Source organism: Nomascus leucogenys, chromosome 17 (assembly GCF_006542625.1).
Source record: "Nomascus leucogenys isolate Asia chromosome 17, Asia_NLE_v1, whole genome shotgun sequence".
Lineage (NCBI taxonomy): Eukaryota > Metazoa > Chordata > Mammalia > Primates > Hylobatidae > Nomascus > Nomascus leucogenys.
The window spans coordinates 44,858,603-44,883,401 of record NC_044397.1 but is presented as its reverse complement, the minus strand read 5'-3'; the positions used below and the strand labels follow the sequence as shown (position 1 = coordinate 44,883,401).

At 45.8% G+C, this 24,799-nt stretch overlaps 1 protein-coding gene across 1 annotated transcript in view; it reads right to left on the bottom strand.

Annotated features, from left to right (window-relative positions):
* Nucleotides 1-24,799, bottom strand: part of GALNT17 (polypeptide N-acetylgalactosaminyltransferase 17) — a 585,735-nt gene that overhangs the window by 139,962 nt on the left and 420,974 nt on the right. Inside the window, exon 6 of the mRNA XM_030795950.1 lies at nucleotides 2,357-2,474. Within this exon, the coding sequence (XP_030651810.1) occupies nucleotides 2,357-2,474 (118 nt within the window). The remainder of the gene's footprint in view (nucleotides 1-2,356; nucleotides 2,475-24,799) is intronic.

Genomic DNA, 24,799 nt, shown 5'->3' with positions numbered 1-24,799 from the left:
CAATCTGTGCTCACTGAGGTGTCAATTACCAATAAAGGTAATACACAATTCACCTATATAATAAACCTGCACATGAACCCCTGAACCTAAAATGAAAGTTAAAAGAAGAAAAATAAAAAATAAAATAGGCCAGGTGTGGTGGCTCACGCCTGTAATCCCAGCACTTTGGAGGCCAAGGCAGGCGGATCACGAGGTCAGGAGATCGAGATCATCCTGGCTACCACAGTGAAACCCTGTCTCTACTAAAAATACAAAAACAAAATTAGCCGGGCATGGTGGCAGGCGCCTGTAGTCCCAGCTACTTGGGAGGCTGAGGTGGGAGAATTGCATGAACCTGGGAGGTGGAGCTTGCAGTGAGCCGAGATCGCACCACTGCACTCCAGCCTGGGCGACAGAGTGAGACTCCTTCTCAAAAAATAAATAAATAAATAAATTAATTAAATAAAGGCCACGCATGGGAGCTCATGTCTGTAATCCCAGCATTTTGGGAGGCTGAGGCAGGAAGATCACTTAAGGTCAGGAGTTCAAGACCAGTCTGGCCAAGATGGTGAAATCCATCTGTACTAAAAATATAAAAAATTAGCCAGGTGCAGTGGCACGTGCCTGTAATCCCAGCTACTTGGGAGGCCGAGGCAGGAGAATCGCTTGAATCTGGGAGACGGAGGTTGCGGTGAACCAAGATCACGCCACTGCACTCCAGCCTGGGCAACAAAGCGAGACTTCATCTAAAATAAAATAAATAAAATATAAAATATATAAAATAAATAAAATAAAATAAAAAATAGGGAGTGAAGGGAGAATCCACATGATTCCACAATCTGGTGGTACAGGGGCTCTGGTGGACAGGACTGTGCTGCTGGGGAAGGACCCAGGAGCCCCCTCCTTGCTTTAGGGATTGGGGACAGCCACACAGTCTTGCCTGCTAAGCAGTTACCACCATCACCACCAAGCCTGCAGAGCCTCACACTCAGACTTTTCCTGCCACGTCACTGCAAAGCAAAATGAATCATTTCTGGAGATCTAATGTACAGCATGGTGGCCATAGTTAATGATATGGTATTGTAGACTTTTAATTTGCTAAGAGGATAGATCTTAAATTAAATCTTCTCACCAGCTCCCACACACAGTGGTAATTAGATGGAGGTAATGCATGTGTCAGTTAGTTTGATTGTGATGCTCATTTCGCAATGTATATGTATATCCAAACATCACCTGTACACCTTAAACATGTAGTTTTTATTTTTTTATTTTTTTATTTTTTTATGAGACAGGGTCTTGCTCTGTTGCCTGGGCTGGAGTGCAATGGCATAATCATGGCTCACTGAAGCCTTGAACTGCTGGGTTCAAGTGATCCTCTTGCTTCAGCCTCCTGAGTAGCTGGGACTACAGGTTCACTCAACCACGCCTGGCTAATTTTTTATCTTTTGTGGAGATGGTGGTTTTGTTATGTCACCCAGGCTGGTTTTGAACTCCTGGGCTCAAGCGACCCTCCTGATTTGGTTTCTGAAGTCCCTGGGATTATATATATGAGCTATTTTTTTTTTTTTTGGTAGAGACAGCGTGTTCCTACTTTGCCCAGCCTGGTTTTGAACTCCTGGGCTCATGTGATCCTCCTGACTCGGCTTCACAAGTCACTGGGATTAGAGGTGTGAGCCACCAAAATCTGTATATGTCAATAACATCTCAATAAAACTGTTAAAAGTAAATCTGCGGGTGTAAAAACTAAACCACAAATGCCTTTGTGAGAGAGACAGGGTCTCTCTTGCTCTGTTGCCCAGGCTGGAGTGCAGTGATGCCATCACAGCTCACTGCAGCCTCAAACTCCTGGGCTCAAGCCATCCTCCTACCTCAGTCTCCAGAGTAGCTGGGACACAGACATGCACCACCACACTTGGCTAATTTTTTTTTTTTTTGTAGAGACAGGGTCTTGCTCTGTTGCCCAGGCTTGTCTTGAATGCCTGGTCTTAAGTGATCCTACCACCGTGGCCTCCCAAAGTGTTGGGATTACAGGCATAAGCCACTGTGCCTGGCCTGAAAATATTAATGAGATCATTTAAGGAAAATTTAAGGAGAGAACAAAACTGAATGGGAGTGGGAACCACCCTCTCCAGCTAATGCCCAGAGTGGGTGGCCATGGGATGAAACCTATCAGCCAACTTTTAGACGGGGGAAAGCCCAGGTTTCCCTACCTAAGGGGGGGTGACAGTGCAGCTCATGCATCCCCCAGGAACAAGGCGGAGTAAACAAATCTGTCATTCATCAGCTGTAAGAAGCTTTAAATACACCCCACAGATGACCAAGACGCTCTGCTCACAAACATGGACACACCAAGAGGAAGGGACACCATGTCACAAACCTTGATTCCCAGTTCAATATTTTCTCCTCCGTACACATCCATGCCAGGATCCAGAAGACCAATTTCACCGAAGAACTTCCTGTTGACCACAAACGAGCAGCCTATCATGGCTGGGGTCCTGCGGGAGGGAGAAAGAAGGGAAGCTCATTGAGGTGTCAGCGCCAGAAGCCCTTCCATAGGCACCGTCCTAGCATGTACTGGTTCCAGCCTAGCATGTACTGGTTCCAGCCTAGCATGTACTGGGTTCCAGCCTAGAATGTACTGGGTTTCAGCCTAGCATGTACTGGTTCCAACCTAGCATGTACTGGGTTCCAGCCTAGCATGTACTGGGTTCCAGCCTAGCATGTACGGGGTTCCAGCCTAGCATGTACTGGTTCCATCCTAGCGAATCAAGTCACTTCCCTCAATTCCCACACCTCCTCTCTCTGTCTCTCTGTAAGGCTTTTTTTCTTTTTTTTTTTGAGTCGGAGTTTTGTTCTTCTTGCCCAGACTGGAGTGCAATGACGCAATCTCGGCTCACCGCAACCTCTGCCTCCTGGGTTCAAGCGATTCTCCTGCCTCACCGCCCTGAGTAGCTGGGATTACAGGCATGCGCCACCATGCCTAGCTAATTTTGCATTTTTAGTAAAGACGGGGTTTCTCCATGTTGGTCAGGCTGGTCTCGAACTCCCGACCTCAGGTGATCTGCCTGCCTCATCCTCCCAAAGTGCTGGGATTATAGGCGTGAGCCACTGTGCCCGGCCTGTGAGGCTGTCTTTTAGCTTCAGAAGCATCTAGGCATAATGCGGCTCCCTCGTAGATGGGGTAAGGGCTGGTCTCACATATCCCATAGCGTCTGCACACATAGGAAGTGGTCCCTGCTGAACTCTGTTGACAGCTGAGTGATAGGATGGGTGTTCCTTGTGCAGTCTCAAAGAAGCTCGGAGGTGAGAAGCAAGATGCATCACTCCCCACCCCAGGAAAAAGAGAACGAGCAAGCTAGGAGTGTAACGGGAAACTGGAGAGGAGATTGCAAGCAAGGGCTCCAATCTCCATGTTCTGGTGGGAGAAAGTGGACCAGGGTGGGGTCTTTAGAAAAGGGAGAAGACTCAGGGAGGAAACACATCCTAGTGCCTAAAGGTATCCATCATAAATGGCAAGGAGATGACCTCAGCCCGCGGAGAGGAGGTCTCAGCAGGAGAGACAAAGAGAGCATCTGTAGGGTAACCATGAATTCGGGACAAAGGATTATTTTATTTTTGTATAAATTCATCCCCTGGCCGGGCGCGGTGGCTCACGCTTGTAATCCCAGCACTTTGGGAGGCCGAGGCAGGCGGATCACGAGGTCAGGAGATCGAGACCATGGTGAAACCCCGTCTCTACTAAAAATACAAAAGATTAGCTGGACGTGGTGGCGGGCACCTGTAGTCCCAGCTACTTGGAGAGGCTGAGGCAGGAGAATGGCGTGAACCCAGGAGGCGGAGCTTGCAGTGAGCCGAGATCGCGCCACTGCACTCCAGCCTGGGCGACAGAGCGAGACTCCATCTCAAAAAAAAAAAAAAAAATTCATTCCCTTGGTTGTGTCTTCTGGGGAAGGCTAAAGGCACAAGTTGACCTATTGAAAATTAGAGACAAGAACCACGTGAGGCCACCTGTCAGAACAATTATTATTAAAAAGTAAAAAAAAAAAAAAACAAAAAACGAAAAATCCATCAGATGTTGGCAAGGTTGTGGAGAAAAGAAAACACTTACACACTGTTGGTGGCAGTGTAAAATAGTTTAGCCCCTGTGGAAAGCAGTTTGGAAATTTCTCAAAGAACTAAAAATAGAACTACCATTCAACCAAACAATCCCATTAATGTGTATCTACCCAAAGGAAAATAAATAGTTCTACCAAAAAGACACCTGTATTCCCACGTTCGTTGCAGCAATATTCACAATAGCAAAATCATGAAATCAACCCATGTGCTCATCAATTGTAGACTGGATTAAAAAAAAATGTGGTGCATATACACCATGGAATACTACACAGCCATAAAAAGGAACGATATCATTCCCTTTGCTGCAGCATGGACACAGGCATTCAAGACTAGTGTGGAAAAGTTGTTGCCCAGAGTTCAGTCCAGGGACCAACTGCATCAGCATCAACCCAACAACTCCTTAGAAAATGCATATTCTGGCCGAGCTAACAAACAAATTAATGCAGGAACAGAAAGTCAAATACCATTTGCTGTCACTTGTAAGTGAGAGTTAAACATTGGGTACACACAGGCATAAAGATGGTAACAACAGACACTTAGTAACTTCAAAAGCAGGTAGGGAGGGAGAGGGGAGAGTTAAAAAACTACCTATTGTGTACTCTGTTCACAATTTAGGTGATGGGATCAACAGATGCCCAAACTTCAGCGTCTCTCAATATACCCATGTAACAAATCTGCACATGTACCTCTTGTATCCAAAATTCTTAACAAATCATGTGAGAGCTGGGCGTAGTGACTCACGCCTGTAATCCCAGCACTTTGGGAGGCCGAGGCAGGTGGATCACAAGGTCAGGAGATTGAGACCATCCTGGTTAACATGGTGAAACCCCATCTCTACTAAAAATACAAAAATTAGCCACGCATTATAGTGCGTGCCTTTAGTCTCAGCCACTTGGGAGGCGAGGCAGGAGAATCGCTTGGACATGGGAGGTAGAGGTTACAGTGAGCTGAGATCACACCACTGCACTCCAGCCTAGGCAACAGAGTGAGGCTCCATCTCAAAAATCAATCAATCAATTAATCGATCATGTGAGACAATACCACACATGCATATATGTGCAGTGGTCAATGCGAATGCTGCATTATTCTACCACGTTCATTGCAATGTTGTATGATGCATGGGACCATGCGTTGTACATTAGAAAAACCACACTGATAAATATCAAGTATTGTATTGTACTACATTGTGCATTGTAGTATAGTATCAATAGATAATTTATTATATCTTTTTGCCTCTGTTTCCAGACTTTGTAGGCACCCTTATATAATAAATTCATTGAGTAAATATTTTCTCAGCATCTACCAAATCATGCCCTTTGCTACAGCTGGATGTACTCTAGATCCTGGATGCAGCCGGAGATCACTATCCTAAGCAAATTAACTCAGGAACAGAAAACCAAAGACCGCATGTTCTCACTTGTAATTTGGAGCTAAACACTGGGTACACATGGAGATAAAGATGTTTAAGGCATTTTGCTGGTGCTGTAGTAGATGGGAAAACAGAAGACATACCTCTGTCATCCAAGCAACTAAGAGTGAATATAAGAATAATATAATAATTATTATTGTTATTGCAACCATTTATTGAGCAATTTCCTGTCTCAAGCACAAGGTGCAAAGCACTTTCCACGTGCATCTCGTGTATGCACAACCACAACTCACTGAAGGAGGCAGAACCATCTCCATTGAACAACTGAGGCACACAGAGATTAGGTGACCTGCCCCGAGTCACAGAATAGAACTCAGCATCTGCCTGGCTTCAAAGCCCTTGATTTTAGCCCTTTTGCTTTACTGCATGCTTTAGAAAAGGCTTCATGGAGGAACTGGCAAATGCCCACAATGCCAAAGGCCAGAAACACCGTTAAGGTGCTTCCCTGGGTAAAAGAGACACCTCACGCAGGAGGTCCATTGAAACTCCACTGGGGCCACCAGGAAGCTATTAGGTGGAATTCTTCGGAGCGGAAGGGTGGACTGTAGTCTCAGACCCTCATCGGCTGGTTCTGACTTCTAACTTGACTTTGACCTTCGCATCCAGGTTTCTGATTCCATGGAAAGCCACTTGGTACCCATGTGGTGAGGCAGCAGTGGATGAGTCTCTTCATTCACCTTCAATGGTGGCACAAGCATGAAATGTGGAGTTAAACACTGGTGCTGCCACTGAAGACTATAATTGCATAAGTCAATGGAGCACTCTAGATCCCTGTTAAATCTCTAAAAGGGGCTGGGTGCGGTGGCTCACGCCTGTAACCCCAGCACTTTGGGAGGCTGAAGTAGGCGGATCACAAGGTCAGGAGTTTGAGACCAGCCTGACCAACATGGTGACATCCCGTCTCTACTAAAGATACAAAAATTAGCTGGGTGTGGTGGTGTGCACCTGTAATCCCAGCTACTGAGGAGGCTGAGGCAGGAGAATCGCTTGAACCCAAGAGGCGGAGGTTACAGTGAGCCAAGATCGTGCCACTGCACTCCAGCCTGGGTGACAGAGCGAGACTCTGTCTCAAACAAACAAACAAACAAACAAATCTCTACAGGGTATTGTTGTGTGGATTAAATAAGAGAAAACCTGCAATGGGCCCAGTGCACACAGCAGGAGCTCAATAAGTAATGTGCCTTCACCTTCTTACTGGGATGTGCCCTTCTATGTTTTTACAGAAATCTCATGCTAATCACACTTATGCAAAGAGGACCTTGCTTCTGCTAGTGCAGCAGGGCCACCCTGGACTATGCCAGGGAAAAGCATGGCTTCTAATGCCCATCATTTCCTCCCAGCTCTTAGCCCCTTTTAGAGAAGCAGCCTGACCTTTAGTCTGGAAAAGCATCGAATGAGCCCATTCCCTGGCCTCAGTTAACTGAACCAGAAAATGAGCACTGATCCCAAGCCAGGTCAAATTATGTTTCCTCTGAAGCTTGGAATTAGGTTTCTCCTGAAGGGGTGGCTTTGGAAATGAAGACAGCTCTGGGAGCTAGAACTCAGTAGGCTCATACGCTTTCAGGGCTCAGGCCGCCATTGTGAGCAGTTCCTGAGGGGCTCCATGCACATGGATGATTGAGAAGAAGGAGGAGGCAGATGTACAATGGAGACTGCATGGGTGTGGGGGTGACTGGCCACTCGGGAATCCTGGCTTTCCATCTGAGAGCCCTGGATCTGCTGTCTGCCCCTAAGTTACAGGAGGGTCCTTTGCGTCTTTGCAATCGGTCCTTCTCCACATAAACAGTGTTAGATAAGTTTCTGTTCTTTGCAACCAAATGGTGATGATGACCTACACTAACCTCTCCTACTTATGATCCAGAGCAGAAAAAAGAAAAAAAAAAAAAAAAAGCTTTATCTCGCAGCCAGAAGAAGGCTACAGAGAAGATTCCTTCTGGAAGAGCCGGAATCAGAGTCTATCCGAGTTATGGAGATATGTTAGTGACACAGGTCCCTGGGTATGCTGGCATCAGCACAGAAGCAGAGGACAGGGAGATGTCCTCGGTGTTAGCTCCATTTTCTAGAGGGCATTTGTGAGCACATCAAGCAATTGTGATAAGTTACAAAAAATCTCCCCAAAAGCCTATACTTGGAGTCTGAAAACACCCAACAGTGACAAGAGTGTGTAGCGAAGACCCTGCTCTAAGACACTGCTTTCTAACCTCTCAGAGGCAAACAGGGTAGTTAAAATCACAGAAAGCGCTCAGGCCACAAACTCTCCCAAAGCGGTGGCTTTGGGCATTGCCCTGTGTGTGGAAAAGTTGTTTCCCAGAGTTCAGTCTAGGGGCTGACTGCATCAGCATCAACCCAGTAACTCCTTAGAAAATGCAGCTTCTGGCCAGGTGGGGTGTCGCTCACGCCTGTAATCCGGCACTTCGGGAGGCCAAGGTGGGCAGATCACTTGAGGTCAGGAGTTCAAGACCAGCCTGGCCAACATGGGAAAACCCCCGTCTCTACTACAAACAAACAACCAAACAAACAAACAAAACCCACAAAATTAGCCAGGCCTGGTGGCACGCACCTATAATCCTAGCTGCTTGGGAGGCTGAGGCAGGAGAATCGCTTGAACCCAGGAGGCAGAGGTTGCAGTGAGCCGAGATTGCACCACTGCACTCCAGCCTGGGGGAAAGAGCAAGACTCCGTTTCAAAAAAAAAAAAGAAAGAAAAAAAGGAAAAGAAAAGAGAAGAGACAAAAAAAAAAAAAATGCAGCTTCTTGGGTCTGGTCCAGAACCATGGACTGGGTCCAGAGACGGAACTCAGAGATTTGTGTTTGTACCTACGGTACCATGCTGTGGCTGTGGAGCCTTCTACCCCACCGGATGTTCAGGTATCTCCCTGTGAGCAGAGAAGTTATGCCTGCCATTTCTCGTGGTATTTCCAGCAGCTAGAGCACTCACCAAATACTATTGAGAGAATGAACGTGCAGAACAGATCTGGGGGAGGACTCCCGGTAGGGAGGAGCGCCATGATGCCTCATGGACCAACTGGATATCAGGGGAATGTGCTCTAACTAGGGGTGGGAGGGAGGGAAGAAAGATGGAGGAGGGAGAGCAGGATGAAGTGCTGGAGAGAGGAGGGAGAGAAGAGGAGAGAAGGGGAGAGGAAAGGAGAGAGGAAAGAGGGGAGGAGACAGAGGGATCAGAAGCTCATCACACCACCTTCACTGATGAGGGGAGTAGACAGGCTCCCTCTTCTTCAGGTCCCTCTCAGTTACCCTTTGGGTAACATCTTTCTTCGTCAGGCAGCCTGATTTTTTTTTTTCTCGAGATGGAGTCTCGCCCTGTTGCTTAGGCTAGGGGACAGCGGCACCATCTCGGCTCACTGCAATCTCCGCCTCCTGGGTTCACGTGCTTCTCCTGACTCAGCCTCCCAAGTAGCTGGGATTACAGGCACCCACCACCATGCCTGGCTAATTTTTGTATTTTTAGTAGAGACAGGGTTGCATCATGTTGGCCAGGCTGGTCTCGAACTCCTGACCTCAAGTGATCCACCTGCTTCAGCCTCTCAAAGTGTTAGGATTACAGGCATGAGCCACTGTGCCCAACCCAGCCTGATATTTTAATGTAACTGGGTTTTATCTGGATGGTATCTGTGGCTGTGAGTGGTAAGGAGAGAAGGCTTCGCAGCCTGACTTGCCCAGAGTCCCCTCTCTGCTGGAAACAGCTCTGCCCAGCACACATGACAGGGTTCTCTATGAGTCCCGGGGTTTCTCACAACAAAGTGGCGAGGTCTCCATTTGGTATGTCTTCCTTCAAACCAGGCCAGGGCAGGTCAGCAGCCCAGAGGTGCCCAGGAGGCCGTGGGAAACCAGACCTCCACCTGTGTCCCGGGCAGGCCCCATCAGAACCCACAGATGAAGGGGCAGCTAAGCCCAGTGCAGCGGGGATGTGGAATGAATGTGTGATGATGGTCGCTGTTGGTGTCACAGGAAAATTGTCCTGACTGTTTGGGTGCAGGGGCTCATGCCTGTAATCCCAGCACTTTCGGAGGCTGAGGTGGGCAGATCACTTGAGGTCAGGAATTCGAGGCCAGCCTGGCCAACATGGTGAAACCCCATCTGTACTGAAAATACAAAAATGAGCCGGGCATGGTGGTAGGCGCCTGTAATCCCAGCTACTTGGGAGGCTGAGGCAGGAAAATCACTTGAACCTGGAGGAGGAGGTTGCAGTCAGCAGAGATCATGCCACTGCACTCCAGCCTGGGTGACAGAGTGAGACCCCATCTCAAAAAAAAAAAAAAAAAAAAAAAAGAAAATTGCCCGTCGCAATCAAAATCTGCTTACAGAGTCTGACAGAGGCTGGAAAGAAGAGGCTGGAACTGGCCCCAGCAGGTGACCCTCCCTAGAAGCAGAAGCAGAAAGCTGCTGTTCTGCAAACACAAAGGCTTCCCTACAGTGCTGGGAGCTGGCAAGACCCCTGCCAGGTGGCTAATGTCTAACTGGTGATCATTGTGGAGGACATTAAATAATGAAAGGACATATCACCCTGGCAGGGTGACTCATGCCTGTAATCCTCATACTTTGGAAGGCCGAGACAGGAGGATCGCTTGAGCTCAGGAGTTTGAGACCAGCTTGGGCAACAAAGCAAAAAAGACAAAAATCCCTGTCACTATACAAAATAAAAAAATTAGGCAACTATGGTGGCTCACACCTGTAATCCCAGCACTTTAAAGAGGCCAAGGTGGGAGGACTGCTTGAGCTCAGGAGTTTGAGGCTAGCCTGGGCAACATAGCGAGACTCTGTCTCTACAAAAAATAAAAAATTGGTCAGGTGTGGTGGCATGTGCCTATAGTCTCAGCTACTTGGGAGCCTAAGTTGGGAGGATCACTTGAACCTGGGAGGTTGAGGCTGCAATTGCACCACTGTACTCCAGCCTGGGTGACAGAGTGAGACCCTGTCTCAAAACAAATTTAAAAAGAAAAAAAAAAAAAAGACGTATCTGCCCATGGTTAGGCCAGCCAGTGTTGCTGGTGAGCTCAGTGGGCACCTGCTTTGTATTCTGGAGCTATCTGCCTGGACTGATAAATGAGGGGCTGTCCTTGTCCTCTGACTGGGGAGGGGCAGTCCTCCAACAGGAAGCTACCGCCCATCCCATCTGGCACCTGCCTCATGAGTGGCAGGCCAGCTACTTCATCCTGACAATCAGGAGCAAAGCACGGCTGCCGCTTCCCTTCCAAGGTGTCCCCACCACCTACCCAGCTGTGGAAGCTGCAGTTGATACCACTTGCGGGCTGATGAGATCCGAGAACGTGAGTCTCCAGCCTCATCCTTCAAACTCAACTGCGATTAAGACCATGAGTGCAAACACTTCAATTCAAAATCATTCAAAAATGATAATCATATTAAGGGATCTGCCAAAGCCTAATAGCTCCATTACAGAAGAGAAGAACAGAAATTAAAAATAATCACTTATTGTTGCTGTTACAGAAATATATGCAACACACACAACAGTTCCAACTGAATGACAGAAAAGGAATAGACAGGGAGGAGAGAGTGGCAGCCCCAGATATTTGCACCAAGACATATACAGCTTTCTTGAGCTCATTGTGTTTTCTTTTCATAGGTGACAAAGGGCTCATCTGCATTCTAGATGCTTCCCCTCCTCTAAATCCTTCAATGGCTCACTATTCCCTTCTGAATTAAGTACAAGTTCTTCCTTGGCATCTCTGCCTCTCTCAATTCCTTTCCAGCCATCAACCCTACAGATCCTTTGGCCTGGCTACTCTACACCAGGGGTCCTCAACCCCCAGGCCATGGACCAGCACCAGTTTGTGGCCTGTTAGGAACTGAGTTGCCCATCAGGAGGTGAGTGGCAGGCAAGTGAGTAATGGTTCATCTGTACTGACAGATGAGGTTCCCCATCACTCCCATTACTGCCTGAGCTCTGCCTCCTGTCAGATCAGCAGCGGCATTAGAGTCTCATAGTTGTGCAAACCCTATTGTGAACTGTGCATGCGAGGGATCTAGGTTGTGGGCTCCTTATGAGAATCTAATGCCTGATGATCTGTCACTGTCTCCCATCATCCCCAGATGGGACCCTCCAGTTGCAGGAACAAGCTCAGGGCTCCCACTGATTCTACATGATGGCGAGTTGTAGAATTATTTCATTATATATTACAATATAAATAATAATGATTTCTGGTTGAAGGCTTGTGTCCCTGTGTTGTACGTCAATGAGTGAGGCTGTAGGTATGGGAAAAGCAGGCTACAGTGGTGGAGAGAAAAGAAGGAGCTAGAAACCAGAGAGTGTGAGCCAGATGCAGTGGTGCACACCTGTAATCTAGCACTTGGGAGGCCAAGGCTAGAGGACTGCTTGAGTCCAGGAGTTTGAGAACAGACCGGGCAGCATAGTGAGACTATGTGTTTCTACCAAAAATAATTTAAAAAAAAAAAAAAAAAACCCGACATGGTGGTGCACACTTGTATTCCCAGCTACTTGGGAGGCTGAGGCTGGAGGATCACTTGAGCCTGGGAGTTGGAGGCTGTAGTGTGCTATGATCGCACCACTGCACTCCAGCCTGGGTGACAGAGTGAGACCCCATCTCAAAAAAAAGACAAAAAACAAAACAGAAAATCTGCTGATCCACAGCCGGTAAATTGGGGGAGTGTCTATCTCCAGAATGCACCAGAAGGCAGCCCCTTTGGACCAGTGTCTTCCACCCACCCCTCATTCCCCTGTTTGGTGACATTCTCCCGCTTGGATGCCTGCTTGTCACCATGTGGCTCGCTGTCTCAGTCACCTGTTGGGCACAAATCCTGGTGGTGTCATGTCTTACCCTTGCTTTTCCCTGACACCTGTCACCTCCTGACATTCTCTTAGACCCCAGCCACCCGTTGGTCTCTGTTCTCTGGCAGCCGTATCTCCAAATTCTATCATGATGATGGTTCCTGACCCAGGGATCAGGGGCTGACTCTATTTTCTATTTCCTGATTCCCACTGGCCTGCTGGGACTTGCTGTTTTTTTCTGACCTCAGACTCAAACAGCTGCCGTTTTCTTTGGTCCTAGTTCTGCTTCGGCTGTTTGCTAAGCACTTTCTCATTCCAAGGTCCCGTGTGCAAAACACTCATCCTCACCCCTGGAGTTGTCCTGGTATGAATGTCTGCAAATCCAACCCTCAAGGTATAATCAGCACTGAGTGTTTTGGTAGTACCGCCAACTTCTTTGGCAATCAGTAGGTTGGTTAATGCGAATTCACTCATTTCAGGCTGGGTGCGGTGGCTCATGCCTGTAATCCCAGCACTTTGGGAGGCTGAGGTGGGCGGATCACCTGAGGTCAGGAGTTCGAGACCAGCTTGGGCAACATGGCGAAGCCCTGTGTCTGCTAAAAATACAAAAATTAGCCGGGCATGGTGGTGCGTGCCTGTAGTCCCAGCTACTCGGGAGGCTGAGGCAGGAGAATTGCTTGAACCCGGGAGGTGGAGGTTGCAGTGAGCCGAGATCATGCCACTGCACTCCAGCCTGGCCGACAGAGCGAGACTCTGTCTCAAAAAACAAAAACAAAAACAAATTCACTCATTTCAGTGCATTTTGTTATAATATCAGCAATGATGAATTCTTTTACACCATCTCCTAATACATTAGAATAAATGCCCAATGCAGATGTTGCCCTTTAGTTATATCACACATCCAGTCTAAACCCACTGGCACAGGCACCAGTATTGTAAGCAAACAGGCAGGGTCTCCAGGGATTATAGGAATGTACTCAATTTGAGCAATCAGCCTGTTTTACAGGCTCCTGCCCTGAAGCCGGTTTCTTCCTAAACCCTATATGGTCACCTGGTTGGTTAACACCACCTCCTGACAGAACTCCCCCAGCGATTTACAGATGAACTCAAGTGAACTTTCTCATGCTGGTGCTAAAGAGAGCTACAGCTCCATTACCATCACATGCGACCTGGGTGCCCGCACGATGGCATGATGGCTCCCTGTGCCTGCCTCACAGGGACACCTCCTCTGCATGTGATGACACACCCTCTCCCCTCTCCATCATTCCATAAAACCCTCCTGTCACTTTCCCACGGGAGATACTGCTTTGGAAGACACTCCCCATGCTCTCCTTCTTTGTGACAAGTGATCAATCCCCTATTGATCAAAGCCTGTGATCTCATGGGGAGTTGCTTGTTACTCCCCAGGCAAATGGATCCTGTTTTCGGGGGATAACGGTAAGCCACGGTGGCCAAAAGACCAGGCAGGGAAGGAGGAGAATGAGATAGGAGCACATCACTCAGACCGACAGCACCCTTTACTGGGCATCTCAATGCATCTGGTATCTGGTGCTACCTTAGGACAATTTGTGATTCTTTTTTTTTTTTTTTTTTTTTTTTTTTTTTTGAGATGGAGTCTCACTGTGTCCCCTGGGCTGGACTGCAGTGGCGTGATCTTGGCTCACTGTAACCTCCACCTCCCGGATTCAAGCGATTCTCCTGCCTCAGCCTCCCGAGTAGCTGGGATTACAGGCGCCTACCACTACACTCAGCTAATTTTTTGTATTTTTAGTAGAGATGAGGTTTCACCATCTTGGCCAGGCTGGTCTCGAACTCCTGACCTTGCGATTTGCCCGCCGCAGCCTCTCAAAGTGCTGGGATTACAGGCACGAGCTACCGCGCCTGGCTGATTTTTTTTTTATTTTTAATGTTGAAAATGTGTTTATTTTTAATACATAAGACAGAAAAAAGAACCTGCACTCCAAGCTGGAGTGCAGTAGTGCAATCTCGGCTCACTGCAGCCTCGATCTCCCGGCTCAAGCAATCCTCCCACCTCAGCTTCTCAAATAGCTGGGACTATAGGCACGCACTACCATGCCCTGAAAATTGTTTTCTTTTGGCAGAAACAAGGTCCCACTCTGTTGCCCAGGCTGGTCTCCGACTCCTGGCCTCAAGCGATCCTTACATCATGGCCTCTCAGAATGCTGGGATTAAAGCTGTGAGCCACTGCGCCTGGTTGATTCATAATTATTCTGAATCCTCAAAGCAGCTCTATTTGGTAGATATTATTAGCCCCATTTTCCAACTGAGGCTCAGAGGTTCAGTAACCTGACCAAGGGGAAACATATGCAAATAAGTGCAGAACTAGGGGCAACCCAGGGGGCCTCTGATCCCTCACCCCTCCCAGGTACCCAACTGCCTCCCAGACCAGATCATCTCACACTGGCAGCAGCTAAGAGCTCTTGCACTGGGTGAAAATAAGTGATCCCACTTTGAAGATTTCTGGGAACTTGCAGCTGCTAAACACTAAAAATATAATTTTCAGGAAGGAGTTGGCTGGCTTGAATAGAATTCTCAACTGGCACATTACGGTAATTTAATGCCCAGAGTTCCAATTGCCTCTGCTATACATATAAATACCAAAAAAAAAGGACAAGTCGGCTGCCTTTTAAAACAATCAAACACTGCATCCAGCTCACAAATAATCTCACAAGAAAATAGGACCCAAAGGCCAGCGCTTTGCCTTTAAGTGGAAGTAGCACTTTCACCTTTGTTGCTGAAAAGATAATTCATGCTGAAACAACAACTTCCTTCAGATTGGAAAGTGAACTGTCAAGGAATTAAGAGCGTTTCCTTTTGTAGGATAAAGGAAGCGCTCATCTCTCTGGGGTGTGATTTTTCACAGATGCAGAAAAAAACGCCAGTGGGGACTGAAGTTGCCAGTCTCAAAACGCATTTCCTTGGCTGACTGATTTCTGTCTGGGCTTGTTTATTAAAACAAAGACCCATCAAAACTCCCTAGTAAGATATTCCCTATAAGCAATTTTCTCGGGATAATACTTTTACTTTTTGGTAATCATATTTCCTTGAAGCTTTGAGAAACTGATTTTCAAATAAGCCTTGGAAGAGTGTTTTTGTAAATGCACTATGCTTCTTAAGAAGTGATAACACACTAAGCTGTTGTCAGCCATCGATACTTTATATATACTGTGTATATATATTTTAAAGTGTCTGGTTAGCTATCTTGTGAGATGAGACATGGTTGAGTGAACGTTTGGGGAAAAGAAAAAGAGAAAGGTCTAGAACAGGCATCATCAGCAAACTACACTGCCTGTTTTTGTCTGGCCACAGAATTAAGGATTTTTTTGTAACAGATGAACACTTATGACTGATTTGATGACGATGATGATGGGAACACTAACTTTGAACCTAAACAAAGCAACGTGTCACCTGTACACACAAAAATTCAAATGTTCTCATCAGTGGAACCAGATTACCGAAAAAAAAAAAAAAAAAAAAAAACACCTAGACTCATTAATGTTACATTTTGGATTTTGTCAATAAAATATTTGTAGAAATCAGGTTTTGCACTTTGTTTATAAGTACCCACATAATATCCTTGATTTTGCCTGGATTTACTATCCAGCCTATCAGAGAAAAATTTCACCAACCTCTGTGCTAGAAGATGAAGCCGTGGAGGAGAGTGTAGTCTCTGGACTGGGAGAGACTGGCAGAAAGGTGATTATGTTTTCGTTTTGTTTTGTTTTGTTTTGGAGACAGAGTCTCACTCTGTGGTCCAGGCTGAAGTGCAGTGGCATGATCTCAGCTCACTGCAATCTCTGCCTCCCGGGTTCAAGCCATTCTCCTGCCTCAGCTTCCTGAGTGGCTGAGATTACAGGCACCCGCCACCATGCTCGGCTAATTTTTGTTATTTTTAGTAGAGATGGGGTTTCACCATGTTAGCCAGGATGGTATCGATCTCCTGACTTCAAGTGATCCACCTGCCTTGGCCTCTCAAAGTGCTGGGATTACAGATGTGAGCCACTGCGCCCAGGCATTTAAGAGTTTCATTCTGTCACCCAGGCTGGAGTGCAGTAGCGCGATCTCGGTTCACTGCAACTTTCATTTCCCGGGTTCAAGCAATTCTCCTGCCTCAGCCTCCCGAGTATCTGGGATTACAGGCACATGCCACCAGGCCCAGCTAATTTTTTTTTATTTTTTATTAGAGACAGGGTTTCATCATGTTGGCCAGGCTGGTCTCGAACTCCTGAACTCAGGTGATCCGCCTACCTCAGCCTCTCAAATTGCTGGATCACAGGCATGAGCCACTGCATCCAGCTAGGAAGGTAACTTTGAAAGAATGAATGGGGACTCATGTGAAGAGAAAGATTGAAAGACGGATCAGCCTCCTTTTCATCTGTAAAAGGAGGGCAATAATCCCTCTTCAACTTCCAGGGCTGATGCAAGAACAACTTCGATAAAAGCTTTAGGATGTACATTTGAGAATAGCATCAGGCTAGCAACACTAACAGTGTTCCTAAAAGAAAGAGTATTGAGATTTTTGCATGGTGGAGAAGTTTTCTGAGAATGTTTTAGGACATCCTATATCAATGCAGGCACTATGGGATAAAACAAAATGAAAAGAAAGTAATTAATACCAGATGTGGTGGTTCACGCCTGTAATCCTAGAGCTTTGGGAGGCTGAGGTAGAAGGACTGCTTGAGGCCAGGAGTTCGAGACCAGTGAGGCAACATAGAGAGATCCTATCTCTACCAAAAAAAAAAAAATTAGCTGGGTGTGGTGGTGTGCACCTGTAATCCCAGCTACTCTGGAGGCTGAGGAGGGAGGATCGCTTGAGCCCAGGAGTCTACAGCCTGGGCCACAGAGAAAGAACCCGTCACTTTAAAAAGGTTAAAAGTAAAAATAAATAATGGGAATTAGAAGACAAAGAACAAAATAAGATTATGTCAAGGGGGCCAGGCACAGTGGCTTATGCCTGTAATCCCAGCACTTTGGGAGGCCAAGGTGGGTGGATCACCTGAGGTCAGGAGTTCAAGACCAGCCTGGCCAACATGGTGAAACCCTGTCTCTAATTAAAAAAAAAAAAAAAATAGCTGGGTGTGATGGCTCATGCCTGTAGTCCCAGATACTCGGGAGGCTGAGGTAGGAGAATCACTTGAGCCCAGGAGGCAGAGGCTGCAGTGAGCCGAGAGCAGAGCGCCACTGCACTCTACCCTGGGTGATGAAGTAAGACTCCGTCTCAAAAAAAAAAAAAATTAAAAAAATAAAAAAGACGATGCCAAGGGTAAGTTTAGCAGACAAAATGCAGGCTTTGACATATTATATATTTAATAAAAGTGGACCACAAATTCAGCTCCAAGCTCTTTCATCCCTACTGTAGACAGAATCGTTGGATGGATCTGCAGTGTCTAAAAGATTTTTTATAAGAGAAAGATAGTTACTTGACCACTAAGACCCAAGAGAAATTTCTCTACTGAGTGACTTGGTCTCCTTATCCAAGTCTCCTTAACACCACTTCAGCAAATACAATAAGCTCCACAAATCTGATTTTTAAAACACTTCTCAGCATTGGCCTATGACGTTTACCCAAGGACAGTCAGGTGACAGCAATTGTTCTAGGAACCAAATGAGATTCAGGTAAGAAGACAGCTTTCTGATGGCCTTGCGTACTTAAGGGCTACAGTAGCAGCAAAATAGTTGTAAGAAAGTAGTCAAATAAAAGAGTATAATAATTTATTTTGAAACATATGAATGGGCTTTTTCTATGCTGGATTTGCCATCTCATCCAGAGGCAGTCGTTAGCCTTGATCTAGGGGAAGACTGTCAGAGCTGAGATAGAAAGAAAAGCAAAGGAGATGTTAATTTTCTGTTGTGACTACAAAATAGATTCCTGAAGTTAACTGCTGAAGCGATAGTCTCTAAGCCTGGATTTCAAGTGCACGAGCCGTGCATCAGAGAGAGAAAAGCATTTGCTAAATTCCAAAAGCCTCCCTTTAGATATTAAGGACAGCAGACGGGTGAAGCCAGAGGATGGTGGTTGTGACAAAGCCGTGGGGCTCACTGCTGGCTCACCTTAGGATCAACGAAGGAACCTTGAAAACTTCCCTGTGTTCAGGTGCACTCCCAGACACTGGTTTGAAGGGTCTACATCTATATTTGATTCTAAAGCACAACCAGGGTTGAGAATCACTGACACATGGGACAGTTCCAACGCCAAAAAAGGCTGATATAATTTGGATATTTCTCCCTTCCAAATCTCATAATGAAATGTGATCACCAGAGTTGGAGGTGGGGCCTGATGGACGTGTTTGGGTCATGAGGGCAGATCCCTCATGAATGGTTTGGCGTTCTCCCCATGGTAATGAGTTCAGTAAGACAAAGCTGTTGGGCTCACTGCTGGCTCACTTTAGGATCACCTGGGGAATCTTGAAAAATGACCTGTGTTCAGGTACACTCCCAGACACTGGTGTGATTGGTCGACATCCATATTTGATTCTAAAGCACAACCAGGGTTGAGAAGTACAGACATATGGGAAAGTTCCAGTGCCCCAAAAGGCTGATATAATTTGGATGTCTGTCCCTTCCAAATCTCATGATGAAATGTGATCATCAGAGTTGGAGGTGGGGCCCGATGGGACATGTTTGGGTCATAAGGGCAGATCCCTCATGAATGACTTGGTGCCTTCCCTGTGGTAATGAGTTCAGCAAGATCTGGTTGTTAACAAAGACTCTGGGACCTCCCTTGTCTCTCTTGCTCCCTCTCTCACCATGTAATGCTGGCTCCCCGTTCCCCTTCCCCTATGATTGAAGATCTCTGAAGCCTTCACCAGAAGCCAAGAAGATGCTGGCGCCATGCTTCTTGTACAACCTGCAGAACCATAAGCCAAATAACCCCCTTTTCTTTATAAATTATCCAGCCTCAGATACTCTTTTAGAGCAATGCAAAACAGACAAACACAGAAGCCAATTCTCCCTGGGCTGGGGAATAAGTCTGGAGAGAGAAGAGACAGACATAACAGAAGGTCTCTCCTGGGGGAGTTTCAGCCTCACCCTACTGCTCACGGTGGAATTCAGGGAGTGGGTACAGAAATCTGCAAATGGGTTTGAGGATGGGAAGGCAAAGAGATGGATGTTTTGCTTCCTGCCTAGCACTCTGGCGGAAGGTAATTGTCTCGCAGCGTGCTATGGGCAGTGGGGCAGGAATGGTGGAGTGATGTTTAGGCAGAGAGAGGACCTAAAATAATGCTCTAAATGCCCACAGCCAGCTCCTGGCCTGTAGGAAATCCTGAAGTTCCCGAGTACCCCAGGCGAAGGGGAGGTGTATTAGTCAGTTCTCACACTGCTAATACAGATATACCCCAAGACTGGGTAATTTATAAAGGAAGGAGGTTTAATGAACTCACAGTCCACATGGCTTGGGAGGCCTCACCATCATGGTAAAAGTAAGAGGAGGAACAAAGTCACGTCTTACATGGTGGCAGGCAACAGAGAGTGTGTGGGGAAACTGCCCTTCAAAAACCCATCAGATCTCACGAGATTTATCCACTATCATGAGAACAGCACGGGAAAAACCCATCCCCAGGATTCAATTACCTCCCACTGGGTCCCTCCCACGACACAGGAGCTACAATTCAAGATGAGATTTGGGTGGGAACAGAACCAAACCATATCAGGAAGCAAATAACTAGATAGGTTGGTTCACAAAGGGAGTCAGGGGACAGAAGGGTACCCACTGGGTGGATATCTTGCCTGAAGTTCAGAAGCAGGGCCAAGGACATTGGCTATGAATACAGAAGGGACAAAACTCAAGATTGGGAGGTGTCAACAGAAGCCAGAAAGGTCCCAGAAGAGAGGCGCAGCCCAGACACCTCTCTCATTGCCCTGAGGCAGCACCAGCTCCCCTTGCTTCCGGGCGCTATTTAAGAGGAAAGCTGGGAGAGGGAGAACTTTCAAGGGGGAAGAGCAACGCTTACAAATAACAGCCTGTCAAAATCTCGATTTAATGGAGCAATTGTCCTGAAAGAGATGGAGTTTTCAATTGGAAGAAACTGAGTTACCTTGAAACAAAAAGATTAGTTTTCTTTTCCAACATCAGTGAACAGGAGGGCTGGAGAGCAAGTTGAATTCTTATTTGGAAAAATAAAGTCACCCCTTCTTACATCTGACTTGCAACTAAAATTTAAATTGTGTTACAGGTTTTAAATTACTGTAGAAGAATGAACAGAACTCTGAGACACCAACAGATACTTAAGAGAGGGGAAGAAAAAGAACAAGGATTCAATATGAAAAACAACTTTTCTGGAAAGTAATCTGGCAATTTGTCTCGTGAGTCTTAAAAATATACGTCTTAGACCCAGAAATTCTACTCTTAGGAATTTATCGTAAAGGATAATAATGACTTTTCCCTCTGAGACTGTCAGATGATGTAATTTGGACCAACTCTATAGCCTAAAACAACTAAAGAAGCTAGATAATTTTTTTTTTTTTTTAAAGAGACAAGGCCTTGCTCTGTCCTCCAGGCTGGAGTGCAGTGGTGCGAACATAGCCTACTGTAGTCTCCACCTCCTGGGCTCAAGCAATCCTCCCACCTCAGCCCCCAAAGTAGCCGGGACTACAGGCACATACCACTACACCCAGATAATTTTTGCATTTTTTTTTAAGATGAAGTCTTGCTATGTTGCCCAGGGTGATCTCAGACTTCTGAGCTCAGGCAATCCGCCCACCTTGGCCTCCCAAAGTGCTAGGATTACAGGCATAAGCCACCACACCAGCCTGGATAAAATTTTTTGATCTTAATAAAACCACTGTAGATGAACAAAATGAAAATTATTAGGTTGAACTCTGGCCGAGACTGGAAAAGGGAGACAGATGCCCAGGAACTGGGTTTCCTTCTACCTTGAGGTGTGTTCCAGTCCACAAAGCGGGACTGAGAGGCTGGGCTGCACTTCTAGCCACCTCAAAAGGCCAGAAAGCCAAGAGTTGGGTTTCAGTGCCCACTAATAATGGGCAACCTGGTAAACCACCCTTGAATTTTGGCTAAAACATGAAAGGTCTGCCCTTAAGAGTAACCTGGTGGGCCGGGCACAGTGGCTCACTCCTGTAATCCTAGCACTTTGGGAGGCTAAGGTGGATGGATCACCTGAGGTCAGGAGTTCGAGACCAGCCTGGACAACATGGTGAAACCCCTTCTCTACTAAACATACAAGAAATTAACCAGGCCTGGTGGCACGGGCCTGTAGTCCTAGCTACTCGGGGAGCTGAGACAGGAGAATCACTTGAACCTGGGAGGCAGAGACTGTAGTGAGCCGAGATTGCACCACTGCACTCCAGCCTGGGTGATGGAGTGAGACTCCATCTCAAAAAAAAAAAAAAAAAAAAGAGTCACGGCCAGGCACGGTACCTACTGCATAAAGTTCTTAGGAGAACTAAAGGTATGAGAATTTATAAAGTGCCTTCCTAGCATATAACAAGCTCTATATGCCAGGCACGGTGGCTCATGCCTATAATCCTAGCACTGTGGGAGGCCAAGGTGGGTGGATTGTTTGAGGACAGGAGTTCAAGACCAGCCTGGCCAACACGGCCAAACCCTGTCTCTACTAAAAATACAAAAATTAGACAAGTGTGGTGGCACACTCCTGTAGTCCCAGCTATGCAAGAGGCTGAGGCATGAGAATTGCTTGAACCCAGGAGATGGAGGTTGCAGTGATCCAAGATCACACCACTGTACTCCAGCCTGGGCGACAAAGCAAGACCCTGACTCAAAAAAAAAAAACAAAAAGAATAACCTGGAAGTTAACCTGGCCTCTCTCCCAAACTGCAAGCTCACTTCATTTCCTCTGGGAGGCCCAGAAAATCTCACACCTTGCACTTCCATTAAGGGAATCAGAGGCTGTGAGCACTCCTGTGCTCCTGGCAGAAATAAACAAAAATTCTCACTAGAGGCAGATAACACCGTCCTCGGTTACAAATTAACTTGATAAATAATTTTGCTTTCTCACTCTCTCTCTTTTTTCTTTTTCTTTTTTTTTTGAGACAGGGTTTCATTCTGTCCCCTAGGCTGGAGTGCAGTGGTGTGATCATAGCTCAATGCACCCTCAACCTCCCAGGCTCCAGTGCATTAGCCTTCCAAGTAGCTAGGACTACAGGTCTGTGCCACGCATCTGGCTAATTTCTTTTTGTATTTTTTTTTAAGAGACAGGATTTCACTATGTTGCCCAGGCTATACATAACTTTTTCAAACACAGTAGCTAACATCTCTAACACCTAATCAAAGACAATCAAAAGCACTAGGAATCAAGAGGCCAAAAGTTAGACTTGTGTGAAAATAACAGACAACAAAAAGAGAGGCACAGGACTTCCAGATACTGGAACTATTAGACTTATTAGAAAACATCTATGTTTACTGTGCTTAAGAAAATTAAAAAGCAAGCTTAAAATTTTTGGCAGGAAACTGGAAATCACAAAAAGTAGCACAACATATTTGAAAAAGGAAAAAGAGAAAAATCTAAAATCAAAAAGTTCAGTAACTAAAATGAAGAACTCAGTGGATCATTTACCAGCAGATTAGACACAGCTGAAGAGAGCATTAATGAACTAGAGGCTAAGACAGAAGAAACTATGCAGAATGAAGCACAGGGGAGAAAAAGATGAAGAATACATAAAAGAGGGTAGGCAATATAAATAACACAATGATAAGATCTGACACCAGTTTATGAAATCCCAGAGGATAGTAAACAGGGCAGAAGCAATATTAGAAGATATAATAAATGAGAATGTCCCATAATTGAGGAAAGAAATGAACTCATATATTCAAAGCTCAACAAATCTCAAGCAGAACAAATAAAAAGAAATCTATCCTTAGAGACATCATAATGGGAAATTTAAATACAAAGGCAAAATCTTGTAAAAAGCCAGAAGGGGAAATAAAAAAAAATCAGAGATTAAAAATTTTTTGTACAAAACTTTAAATCAAAATATTATTGATCATAATGAAAAAATTAAAATCTTCTAAATTTCTATCAACTGGGATATAATTAAGTATATTTTGGCACAGTCCCATGATAAAATGAATGCAGCTATTAAAACATCATATAAAGAATACTGAATGAAGGCTGGGCATGGTGGCTCACCATGGTAATCCCACCAGCACTTTGGGAGGCTGAGGTGGGTGGATCACTTAAGTTCAGGTGTTCAAGACTAGCCTGGCCAATATGGCAAAATCCCATCTCTATTAAATACAAAAGAATTAGCTGGGCATAGTGGCACAGGCCTGTAGTCCCAGCTACTCAAGAGGCTAAGGTAGGAGAATTGCTTGAACCCGGGAGGCAGAGGTTGCAGTGATCCAAAATCACGCCACTGCACTCCAGCCTGGGCAACAGAGCGAGACTCCATCTCAAAAAAACAACAACAAAACACACACACACACAAAAAAATAACAACTGAATGACATCATAAAAAGCTCATGTAATAATACTAGTTATAAAGTCAAAACACAATCATAGCTATGTATGACCCAATATTTATTTATATACAGGTCAATAAAAGGTAATATGCTAAACCAGTTGCTTATCATTATTTCTAGGTTGTAGGGTTGTGGGATATTTTTATTTTCTTCTTTAAATTTTTTCCCATGCCTTTACAATGAACCTGTTGACTTTTACAATTAGAAAAGAAGTGGTTTTGCTTAGTTTCATTTAAAAACATAACACTAGCACTCACCGTTCTCAATTTTAAATTGGGGCAAGACTCATCTGAGATAGTAGTTATTTTGTATATAGCACATTCTAATTATTCTGTCTTTAAAGTATGTTGAGTTCTGTGCATTGAAAGACAAGCAGGAGATGGTTTTAGGTTGAAACATGGTTATTACTTGAGCAGGGTCAGAATATAGCTGAGAAAGCCACACGCTTTCTCTGGATGCTTTTACGGAGAGAATCTACCTTCTCTCAGAACCTCCTTTCCCTCGGATCCTCCTCTTCTGCATTCCCAGAAGACCCATGAAACAGAACAAGATTCTTTTTCCTCCAAAATTCTTCCAGGGGCTTGGTATGACCCCATTCCCTCCTGGGCCTGGCATATACCAAGCTGTGATAACAGAGCAGAACTTTTTCTAACACAACTCAAGGTGAAAAAAAGAAATACTCTTTTAGTATAATGAAACTTACATGAAGTCTTAATGTATATTGTAATATATTTATTCATCTACCTATTTATCTATTTATGAGGGAGAGTCTCGCTCTGTTGCCCAGGCTGGAATGCAATGGCATGATCATAGCTCACTGCAGCATCAAACTCCTTAGGCTCAAGCAATCCTCAATCCTCCGGCCTCAGCCTCCTAAGTAGCTGGGACTACAGGCGTGCACCACCATGCCAAGCTAACTCCCGTACTTTTTGTAGAGACAGAGTCTCACTATGTAGCCTAAGCTGGTCTCAAACTCCTGGGCTCAAGCAAGCTTCCCACCTTGGGCCTCCCAAAGTGCTAGGATACAGGAATGAGCCACCGTGCCCAGC